The 12,849-nt window shown below is 38.0% G+C and overlaps 1 protein-coding gene across 5 annotated transcripts in view; it reads left to right on the forward strand.

The window, feature by feature from the left end:
- The window catches only part of LOC149795994 (uncharacterized), a 202,870-nt gene that overhangs the window by 139,415 nt on the left and 50,606 nt on the right, over positions 1-12,849 (forward strand). For all 5 annotated transcript variants that reach the window (XR_016422472.1, XR_016422473.1, XR_016422471.1 and 2 more), the window contains one exon: positions 3,025-3,211. Coding sequence is in view for 2 of the 5 variants with exons in the window: in XM_089965910.1 (XP_089822036.1) it covers positions 3,025-3,211 (187 nt within the window). In the remaining 3 variants the exon portion in view is untranslated. The remainder of the gene's footprint in view (positions 1-3,024; positions 3,212-12,849) is intronic.

Consider the following 12,849-nt stretch of genomic DNA (forward strand, 5'->3'; position numbering starts at 1 on the left):
GCCTGGCAACCTTTATAGAAGAAAGGATCAAGGAATGGAAGGCCGAAAAAGCAGCGGAAAGAGAAGCCCAGAGAGAACTAGCCAAGATAGCAGCGGACCAAGAGTTAGCCAAGATAGCAGCGGACCGAGACGCCCAGAAAGAGCTGGAGCTAGCCAGACTCGCTCACACTCTGGAGATGGAAAAGGTCAGAGTTGAAGCTAGGACCAACGGACGGGACGACGCCAGTACAAGCTCTGGAACAACCGGCCGACCTTCCATCGACCACCGGATAGTCCAGATCAACATGTCACGCTTCAACGATAGGGAGGAGGCTATTGACGATTTTCTCGTCCAGTTTGAGAAACTCGCACGCGCTCATCAGGTCCCTGAACAGCACTGGGCCATTAATGTCTCAGCCTTTTTGCAAGGTGCAGCTCGGGAAGTCTACCACGGCTTAACTGCAGAAGAGGCTGATGACTACACTGCCCTCAAGAAGGCGCTTCTCTGCCATTATCGGCTGACCGCCGAGACTTACCGGAAACTTTTCCGGGACTCGGTGAAAAAGGTAACAGAGACCCACTCTCAATTCCACAACCGTGTTCGAGGTTTATTTGAGAAGTGGATGAAAATGGCCGAAGTCGAACGCACGTACGAAGGACGGCACCCATCGGTTCTGCGTCGACTACCGGAAGCTGAATCAGGTGACAGAATTTCAAGTTGAAATGCTACCTGACCCCGAACATATCTTCGCTTCGGTCTCGAAAGCGAAATATTTTTCCAAACTGGATTTGTCCAAGGGGTATTGGCAAATTCCGGTAAGGAAAGAAGACCGACCGAAGCTTGCTTTTGCTACTCCCGACGGGACATACCAATGGTTGGTGATGCCGTTCGGGGTACAAAACGCGCCCAGCGTCTTTACCAGAATGATGCGGAAGTTGTTGGAGCCCTTGCGCGATAGGGGTGTCCACAACTTCATGGATGACCTCTTGTTAGCTACAGAGACATGGGGTGAACACCTCGCTCTGTTAGCTGACGTTTTGGAGCGGCTACGTCAGGAGGGCTTGACAGCCCGCCCTTCCAAATGTCACCTTGGTTTCAGGACATTAGACTATTTAGGACATACCCTGAGCCAAGGCACGCTGTCTCCAGAGAAGTCGAAGGTGGAGCAGTTGAGAAACGCCGCACGCCCCACCACGAAAACGGAAGTGAGATCATTCCTGGGACTGGCCGGATATTACCGGAGGTATGTCGCTAATTTCAGCGCGATTGCGGGCCCGTTGTCTGACCTAACCAAGAAACGGACCCCGAGTAAGTTCGTTTGGACAGATGCGTGTGAGCACGCATTCCAAACGCTAAAGGATAGACTTACATCCGACGCAGTTGTTCGTCTACCGGACTTGGATAAAGAATTCGTTCTGCGCACCGATGCATGCGACACGGGACTGGGAGCAGTACTGCTCCAGGAGCATGACAAGACGCTTTTTCCTGTCGCATACGGCAGCCGGAAGTTGTCTGCTGCCGAGAAGAATTACTCAGTATCGGAGAGGGAATGTCTTGGAATCGTGTTCGGCATATCACGGTTCGAGCGATACCTATATGGACGTAAGTTCATATTGGAGACCGACCACCAACCACTCGCCTATCTGGCGCAGGCAAAGTTGTCCAATGGTCGATTGATGCGATGGTCGCTGTTTTTACAGCAGTACCAGATGCAGATCAGATACGTGAAAGGATCTGAAAACGTAGGCGCAGATTTCATGAGTAGAAGCGCCGAAATGATATAGATCATTTGTTATATTTTCGTGTTCATACTCAGTTTAGCATTTAGTTCATTTTGCTGATTTTGTTCTTATATCGTGTAACACTTTTGCTTTTTTAATTTGAGTGAATAAAATCCTGATTTTATTCTCAAGCGTGGGGGGATGTGATGTTTACCCCAACCCCTTGTATTATACATGTATTTATAAGTCTGTAAGTGGAGCCAGGTAAGCTTTGTTTTTCCAAGTGCCTAAGTTGGCTAATCCTCTTACGTAACCCAGTCTTTGTTTGAGCTCTTGAGTGGAAATCTGGCGGGAATCTTTGTACATGGGAACACGTGACGTAGACAACTTCAAAGAGCCGGAAGCCGACAATGGTAGGCTGGACAGTACATGGGGACACACAGACTGACATTTTTATGATTGACAGTTCGATCAAATGACCAGAGTCCGTCGCCATCCAATCGGGATGCGTTGTAGGTGGGACTTGATTCGAGAAACTGGCGTAAGACTGGTACAAGCCTGAAATTCGTCAGTTGGTGTTTAAGAGTCGCAGTGACACACACTCCGTTAGCCATTCGTAAAAATTGGCGGAATTTAGGAAATTCATGAAATAGCTTCGATCAGGAAGCTTTCGGGGGACGAAAGAATTTCAGAGAATTTCGGGGGACGAAAGAATTTCAGAGAATTTCGGGTGACGGTGAGAGATACCGAGTGAATTTCGGGTGACCTCAAGGAATATCGTCAAGGGTTCCGGATACTAGAAGAGGAACCGGAAGTCAAGACAACGGCAAGGAACAAGGATTATAGAAGAGGAAGCGGAAGTGGAGATCACGAAAGGAGAGAAAGACAAGGGAACGAAGAGATTTAGATGAGTAGCACTCAAGAAGGGAAAAATCTCCTCACACTGTGAACTCAAATGATGATCAAAGGGATCATTGGGTGAAAGAGAGACATTGATTACTTTAAATTCTTTTAAATTTCATTTATTAAATTGTTATTGTTTAAATTTCATCTTTGTATTTCTTTTAATTTAACTGTCGGCATTGCTGACTGGGGGCTCGTAGCCATAAATATATTTAGTCAATAAATAATATAGTGTCCAGAATTAACCTTCTGAATAAGGACCAGGGGAACTTCTCATAATTCGTTAAAGTCTATAAGAAGAACCCCACCCCTAGACAACCACACACCCCCACACTAACCAGTTCAATACACACATCAGCATAAGTTCCAAACTGTTCTTTTGAAACAAATGAAAACATTATGGTCTTACTTTCATTTCAGAAGCCTCAGGGAAAGATTGGCATGGACAATGCAGGTTATACAGATTATGATGACGGAGAGCAAATCACCACTGCAACCCAGACACAGGATGGCTTGGAGTCAGATGGAGGAGTAGGTTTGGATGAAGAATCAGCCAGGGGACATAACCTCTCTGCTATGTATCATGGAGCATGGCCCATTAACAAAGGTATACATGAATATTTTCTTTTAAATATTAGTTACTATATATACATATATATATATATATATATATATATATATATATATATATATATATATATATATATGCATGCTGTTGTGTTTGAAATTTTTGTCTGATTACATCCAAGTAGGGATATTATCTGGCTGATATGTTCCATGAGATCTTGCCAGTCAAATCTTGAACTAAATATTAGAAAAATCTTCATTACTGCTCATTATTAATCATTAGTCAACTCTACCTGTATTGTTACCTATGCTTTAAATGATTTTCTGATTTCATCACATATGGACTCTCATCTTTCGTGATCATGCACATAAACAAGGCAAATGGAACCCTTCACAAAATTCAGCCAGGGGAGATAACCTGTTTTCAGTATCATGTTGAGTTGTGCATTAATAAAAGTAGGGAATACTTAATCTTCTGTCAATTCATTCTTACCAGAAAATACCTAGCAGCAAAGAATGTCAGTCCATCTGCAGTGACACAGCTTGTTGCAGTACTGTGCAAAATAATAATAAAACATATGGATGATATACATAATCAAACCTGTTTTGAGAGACCACCTCTTTTGTGGACAAAAAATGGTCTGTCATGACAGTTGGTAAGCACATTACATAGCAAACTTGATCCATTAAGTAAAAATGTGATCTTAAATGGTAAGTGTTGTCCCAAAATTTGTTTGTTTTCAGTCAAATTGTACAAAATGATTGAATGTTGTGAAGTTTACTAATGTGCTAATTTTACTTTTGCTTTAACATGCAAAACACTCCTTTTTTAATTTTTTTTTTTTAGCCTACTGATAAGGGATTGCCAAATATAACATTACCTGTATCACTGCCTGTATCCCAGAGACTCACCAAATCAGTTTGACTGAAGATTGTTTAATGTACACAAGTTATCATACAGGGCTCAAAATTAGGATTTGTTGTTACTAATCTGCAGGCATACCTTAATAAACATTTTGTTGATCCTGCCAGAATTTCATTGATCCTGCTTAAGTCAAACAGGAAACAGTTCAATTTTTAATTTAACTTTTATTATACATCAGCATCAGAATAAGAATTGTATTTCAGGATTCTTAATAGTTTGGAGTTCATATTCAAGCTTCTTCAGCTCTGGGTCAAAGATGCCATAATCTGTTGTGCTTGTGAGGAACCAACTTTTTGTTTTGATTTCACATATCCCTGTGCCATTATGCATAGGGAGCATGCACTATGTGATTTCAGGGATAATTTTGACAGTGCATAACATCTCAGCCTTTCCTGGGTGGGTCATACTTCAACGATTCTTATTGATTTGCCCAGCATTTCTAGTACTTTCTTAGTCTCTTCTTGTGATTGTATTTGCGATTGTGCTTTCTCATGCCATCTAATTTCTGCTATTTGTGTGACAACTGCACACCTTGCAAATACTTTTACATGTTTACAATTGTCACTGGACAGTGCACTGAATATTTATCAACAGTGATTTAATGTAAAACATTTTCTCGGGTATAATTCTGGTTTATTTGATGAGTTAGTGAATGTGACCATTTCCAGTTGGTTGCTGATAAACTAATACCATGTACCTTTTGTTATCATCAGTATTGTGCACAATTCTTGGGGCCAGACATCAGGTTAGTTGTTTTAATGACACCAGTTTTTACTTGATGAGTGTCTGAGTGGATGAACACCAGTCCATGTGCAATGTAAGCATTTATTGTACTTCATCAAGTGGGGGATGTTAGTAGGTAAGACAGTTTGGATGTGTAAGCATTCCCTCCCATCTGCTGGGGTGTTCTAGTCACACCCTGACCCTTAAATACTAGACTGTGGGACCATGAATTGCAGTTTCTGCAGTAAAATGGATAAATCTAAAATCTTTAGAAGCACATTTACTAACCTCACATATAAATCAAAACGAAGAGGACATTGTACCACATGTAATGTCATCTATTTACTCACCTGCACTAAATATGGTAAACAATATGTAGGTGAGACAAAATGGGAATCCCAGGTGAGAATGAAAGAAAACTTGAGGGATATACATAATCATAAAGATTCCCTAGTATCTAAACATTTTATCTGACCACAACATAGATTGTGTTAAATATCAGATAATAGAAATTATTAAATCTGATCCAGTAGTACGCTTTGTAGGAAAGATAGAGAACTTTTTTGCATATATCAATTACATACTGTACAACTGGTAGGGATTAACATCTCTGTATAACATCTCTGTATAGCATTTCTATATAACATCTCTGTATAACATTTATATATAACATCTCTGTATAACATATCTGTTTAAACGGGAGATCAGGCACTTTTAACAGGGATGTAGGTAGGTACTCCATTAAAACATAAAAAGCAGTTCAATTAACCATTATAGGTAATGCAAAGTCACTGTTTATTTGATACTATTTACATTAGGCTACTTGTTAACTGTTACAGTAGCAACTATTTGTAATTTTCACTGTTCCAGAAGATTAGTGACAGCTGGGTTTCAATGATCTATTGACAGTCACTAACCGCAGGTTAGCGGATAAGTGTTAATTTCAAGCCCGTCCCTGTATGCTTGTGTATGGAATGGATAATTGTTAACTTCATGCCCGTCCCTGTATGCTTGTGTATGGAATGGATAATTGTTAACTTCAAGCCCGTCCCTGTATGCTTGTGTATGGAATGGATAATTGTTAATTTCAAGCCCGTCCCTGTATGCTTGTGTATGGAATGGATAATTGTTAACTTCAAGCCCGTCCCTGTATGCTTGTGTATGGAATGGATAATTGTTAACTTCAAGCCCTTCCCTATATGCTTGTGTATGGAATGGATAAGTGTTAATTTCAAGCCCTTCCCTATATGCTTGTGTATGGATTGGATAAGTGTTAATTTCAAGCCCTTCCCTTTATGCCTGTGTATGGATTGGATAAGTGTTAATTTCAAGCCCTTCCCTATATGCTTGAGTATGGATTGGATAAGTGTTAATTTCAAGCCCTTCCCTTTATGCCTGTGTATGGATTGGATAACTGTTAACTTCAAGCCCTTCCCTGTATGCTTGTGTATGGATTGGATAAGTGTTAATTTCAAGCCCTTCCCTTTATGCCTGTGTATGGATTGGATAAGTGTTAATTTCAAGCCCTTCCCTATATGCTTGTGTATGGATTGGATAAGTGTTAATTTCAAGCCCTTCCCTTTATGCCTGTGTATGGATTGGATAAGTGTTAATTTCAAGCCCTTCCCTGTATGCTTGTGTATGGAATGGATAAGTGTTAATTTCAAGCCCTTCCCTGTATGCTTGTGTATGGATTGGATACGTGTTAATTTCAAGCCCTTCCCTGTATGCTTGTGTATGGATTGGATAAGTGTTAATTTCAAGCCCTTCCCTATATGCTTGTGTATGGATTGGATAAGTGTTAATTTCAAGCCCTTCCCTATATGCTTGTGTATGAATTGCATCCATCTGCAAATACACAGACTGAGATCATTTGACATTGGGTTCTCATTGGAAGAGTTCTTATGGTGTCTGCATGACCCTAAATGAAAATGACTAACCCTAATATGACCATGGTAGTTAGCTTGAAAGTATTGCTACCTATACTCCTCCCAGATGGATGTCTGTATCAATATGGGGGTTTTCACCAGTAGACTTCTTATTATACCTAGTTGGTCCAACATGAAAATGGTGTCAGTCATACATAAAATATTGCTGCCATGACAGCTGTCTTGAAAGTCTTGTTGTCACTGTTCCCTTAAAATGATGATCATTATGACAATAAATATTGACCAATAGTGTCTGAATTCTCCTCAAAGAAAATTGTGCTTATCTGACACCCAATATGTCCACAACAGCAGCTGATTTGAAAATATTGTTATGGTTTCAACATTCAGCAGTTAAAAGGAAGAAACTGCCTTACCTTGAATTCCTGGAAATTATTTTTGACCAGTAGAGCATCAGTCCCTTCAAGGGTCTCTTGTTTATTCATGGATTTAAAAACTGTCAATAATACTAAAAAATATTGTATCTTTGCCAGATGCACTACTGAATTTTCTGTACATCCTTAAAAGATGTATAATTTATGCCTTTGTAGATATGTGACCAAAAAATGTTTGAGACCATTCCTTACAGCTCTAGGCTGAGGTCAACTTGATTTACATGCATGGTCTTCCTAGTGCAGCAGGTTTTAATATAATATTAACAGGTACAGTGTTATTATCACAGCCATTAGTTGGGGTATAATGTACTCAGAATATCATAATGTACTGATTGTATTAGCACACCTGACGATAAGTCCACTCCAGGATGGTCCAGTATCCATTATGCATCATCCATCATCTATCAACAACCACTCTTTGCCAGTTTTGTCTGATTACAGTCAGACCTGGAATAATGGTTGATATCATCAAACTCTTGACGAGTTCAGTAATGAACAACAAGGTGATCCTGTACCTGATTGGCTAACCTTGTTACTACTCTGGAGGTGATATTTTTGGTCTGATTTTAGCCATTGATTGGCTAACCTTGTTACTACTCTGGAGGTGATATTTTTGATCTGATTTTAACCATTGATTGGCTAACCTTGTTACTACTCTAGAGGTGATATTTTTGGTCCAATTTTAACCATTGATTGGCTAACCTTGTTACTACTCTGGAGGTGATATTTTTGGTCTGATTTTAACCATTGATTGGCTAACCTTGTTACTGCTCTAGAGGTCTGATTTTAACCATTGATTGGCTAACCTTGTTACTACTCTGGAGGTGATATTTTTGGTTCAGTTTTAATCATTGATTGGCTAACCTTGTTACTAATCTGGAGGTGATATTTTTGGTCCACTTTTAATCAGATTTTGAGTGAATGCTTATATCTTTCAGATCTTTGATGATAACAATAATGGGCAGGATCCATGCATTTTAATTAGGTGATCTTACACCTAACAGGCAGAGCTCATTACCACTCATAGATCCATGTTTCTGATCTGATTTTTATCAGACTAGGAATGTGTCCTTATATCATTTAAGATCTCAGACAAATTTGACATTTAGCAGGATCCTCATGTATTTATGACATAATCTTGTGTTGGGTTTGCTGACCTTACCATTCTGAAGGCCAGATAGCTCGATCCAGTGTTGACCAATTTTGGAATATATTCTTAGCGTGTATAATCGCGTATAAGCTTACTTGTATATAAGATGACACCCCCCCAAACTGAATAGGTGAAAAAACGTTAAAAGTTACACGAACCACACATAATCTGATCCATAAGTCTGAGGCAACATAACAAGATGCATATGGTAAGTTCTGAATATCTTTATTAAGGTGAACTCGTATTAGCGAAAATTACATGTATACCTCTCTCGGGATAGGCATGTATGATTATTACATGGACATATTATAAGTTAATATAATTTCTTTGAAAAGTCAATAAATTTATTTAGTTTTATGTTTTCTTATTCTTTTTGCCTAATTCAGGTTTGTGTATAATTGATGAAATGATGACAGTGATTGAGCATTCACAGGTTGCTGTAACAGTACCTCTCCCATTTGGCTCTAGTCAATTATCATTTATACACTATTGCATTAGAATTTTATGTCAGTGCAACAGTAATTATGTTTTTATTTTGCCCTGAAATTGCAAATACCCAACTCATTAAAATGTGATCCCAGTATGACAACAAGAACAACAGGTTTGGTTCAATGCAGGCATTTAGGCTAGTAAGCATTTTTACTTAATGGTGCCATTGCATGTAGATTGAAGGTTTGAATGAAGTACATCTGATGGCTTTGAATCGTTGGCACCACTGCAACAAACTTAAACAATATTTCCAACATACAGTAATGAAGTTCAGAAGTAATGTTTCAAAAATGAGTGTAATACCATAAAAAGTGAGTATGTATGTAAGCACCCTCAAACCCCCATTTTACACAGCTACAATAATAATGCTAATGTTATTGAACAGAAGGCAATTACACCGAAAAGTACTGGCATAGCCGCCAGACAAAATTTCCTCTTAACCCAAGTCAGTTTCAGGGTTTTAATGATTAACTGACCTGGAGTGCTGTCAGAAAACAAAAGACAAATCTGCCAATTATAAATAAAGGAGATGCTGAAACAAGCAGCTTTCCACTGTGTGGATAATTATAATTTTGTTTATTCAAAACACAGAACTAAATAAATCAGTGATGATCTTAGTTGATCTATATGTAGAGCCTTAATTATTATCACTCTCATGTAACAGTTATGTGAATAGATGCTGGTTATGTGACTTGTACAATTAAACGTGTTAACTTTTTGATAAACTTTACCTGAATTTGTAGGTTTGCTTATATCACTTTAAAAGAGTAACTAGTCAGCATATGGATCAACATAAATAAAAACAACTATGTATACAATGGGATATAGTTGAAACAATGACTAAAGCAAAATCGGCATCTAATAATTGTGAGGATAAACAAGGATTTAAGTGATGCTAAGCATGATTTGCACTTTGTAAGTACTAGTCATTATTGCACATCCTGGTGACCTGGGTAAACTCAAACTGGCCTGTGTTTTTAAGTTTTTATTTACCTTTATTTTTTATCCTGTTGGAAAAATCAGAAAATATGCACATGCAAAGCGTTGGGATAGGGGTGAAGCTATTCATCGATATATTGATGCATCAATAGTTTTGCTGGAATGATACACATATTGATGCTAGTGGTGGAAAATTGATGCAAAATAATTCTTAAGTATGCAAATTATTTTAATCTTCAGCAGTTGTTAAAAATAGTATTAGATGTTTGCCTTGTTACATTGAGAATTTGGCAGAGACAGCTGTTGCAGGTACATGCACCCATTTTTATTAGTTGAAATAAAAGGATATATCAGCAATTCATCACCATCTACAAATTAACACTAAGTGATGTGCTTCACAATATTGGCCTGGTACACCCCGCCTGCATTAAGCGGTTAATGGTGGGACTGGTCAGTCTGGTATCAGGATAATGTTACTGGGTGGGACATGATGCCATATGTCTACGGCTTGATGCCCCAGTGTTATACATCATTATAAACTGCCACACTGCAGACATCGCTGCAATATGACTGAAAATGTTAAAGCTACTGTACCTTAAATTTTTTATAAAAAAAGCATGCACAAACATAAGTACCCCTCACCCAATGGAAATATGTTTGTTCATATCATATAAATTGTGACAGTAAATTCATCCCATATGCATTTACATGAGATCTTTCTTAATGTACTAAAATTTGTAGATGTGTGCAGCATGATGCCCCATTGCTAGACATCAATTCAAGCTGCCACTCTGCTGACTTGTGATATGACTGAAAGATTGTTGAAGCTACTTAATCTCACATACACGCACACACACACTTTGTATATTGTTTTATATTGCCCATATATTTGTTTTATATTGCCCATATATTTGTTCAATTTGGGGAATGTTGTAAGTAGAGAAAAAGAAAATATAGAATTTGCATCTTTATTAACATCAATAAAACATTCAAATTTCTGTTGAGTACATCTGTGATTATTTGTATATGAAAATTGGTCAAATTCTGTCTGAATACATTCCATGAATATTTATTTTTACATGAAAATTTAGTGTTTCATTGCTGGGCATAATGGGTGTGGAGATGAAAGGTGGCCACTGATGTGATCAGTCAGCAGTTAATTTGGATAACTGATAACCTGTGACATTGACAAATCATATCTACTTGTTAGCATTTCCTGCAAAATCCAAGTTTTTTGTTTTTTATGAAAATTCATTGACAGTTTTAAAGATAATTATTCAACTGACCAGGACACCAAGTCCCTATCCCAGCTAGCCACTGCAGCCAGAAACCGTTTGGGGCAAGTGAAATTAAATGCAAGTGGCCTAATTTTAAATAGAAAAGTCAGATAAACATTGGAATTTCCCAGCATCATTCTTGCCAGGCTAGTAGGTAAAACTGAATTGTTGCCCCAGGGATTTAATTTGATAGTTTAAATTTGTTATTATGCTGCCATTTAATCATACTGGATCTGGTATTTCATAAAGCTGTTCAGTCCATATATCTGTATCACATACTCAGATTTGATCAACTTATGTCTCTCCTTTGATGCCGACATGTACATATTTTTAGGTGTAGAAAATCAAATATTAATAGATCCCAATTTGTTTTGAATTGTATTCATACAGTTAAGCTAAAAATATTTAGAAAGTCTGAACACAAAAAAAAGAGGGGATATGTAAAAAAAATTATAAAACCACATTCATGTTTTCTGAAGTTGGGAAAATGTACTTGTTTGGTATGGCTGATGAAAGTGCGTTGTCCTTGATGTATTCCTATACCATATCAGACTGTTCTTTTCATGGACTTGGAACAAAACACGTATGCAGTTTTGTGTATGTACATTGTACAATACAACTACACAGGTGTCCATCTAGTAAAAAGCATGTTGTCTCAGGTCTGATCATGACAAATGAGATTGGTTAAAAGGTGATTGAAATCTTATTGCTCAGACGGTGATTGAAATTTGAAATAAATGATTAACTGGTTTCATGTGTCATTTGTAAAAACCTGCAACCTGCCTCCATCCAGATTTAATATTCTGATTCATCACATGACTGCTATTCTTTAACAATATAATTTATATCATAACATTTTTGTTTGCAATATGTATAGTGACAACTCAGGACACCACAATTAATGTCATGTCAGCAGGGATACCCACAGAATTATTTCCATAGGGGTGGGGTGGTGGTGGGAAACATGTAGTGGTCAACTATTAAATTTTACGGATGTATACCAAAACATGTTTAGAGGTAAAATTGTGGGTGAGGTGCAAGGCATATGCACAATGACTGACACAGGCTAGCAAAAGTTTCTCTTCATACCATTCTGCAGTTTTAAAAGAAAAAATGTTATTTTTCATCATCCATTAGTAGAACCATACATATTATTACAGTTAATTGTCAACAAGAACTGCAATGCGTTGCTTTTGTAGTCTTATAATTAATCATTTCTCACTTATGATTGTTCAGTTTCCTAATTGGGGTGGTGGTCATCTCCCTGTTGTAGAATGCTATGATGGTCTCAGGAATAGGGATATAGATATATATAGACCTAGTGGAGATATTTTGCACCAGGAATATGGTGTATGCAACATGATATATACAGTATTATACTGTATTAATAGCAGACAGTGTTAGTCCTTGAAGCCTTTACATTTGTAGGCCAATGATGATGGAGTATTTCCTCCAGTACAATCAACAATCCAGCATATTGTTTATACAGCACTTAGAGGTCATGCATGGGGTTCTAGACCAGTGGTACATATTACAACTCAGCACACACTGTGCACATCCACATATATAACATTGCACTATCTTTCACACCTTTTGTGATCTTACAATTAAGGATGCATTTAAATATAAATTGACAAGCACCATATATACTTGCTTAAGTCAAGTCGGACTGCAAACAACATAGATCCTTATCTACCGTTGCATCATGTGCCTGCAGATTAGGGTATGTGTCATTTGTTCACTGATTATGCCAAACAAACTGTACAGACTCAGATCTGCCAGTACATTATGCAACAGCAGATCTGGGTCTGTACAGTTTGCAGTTGGGCTCATATACAAGTATATATGGTATGTG

This window comes from Sinohyriopsis cumingii, chromosome 7, assembly GCF_028554795.1.
Source record: "Sinohyriopsis cumingii isolate HCF-2022 chromosome 7, ASM2855479v2, whole genome shotgun sequence".
Classification (NCBI taxonomy): domain Eukaryota; kingdom Metazoa; phylum Mollusca; class Bivalvia; order Unionida; family Unionidae; genus Sinohyriopsis; species Sinohyriopsis cumingii.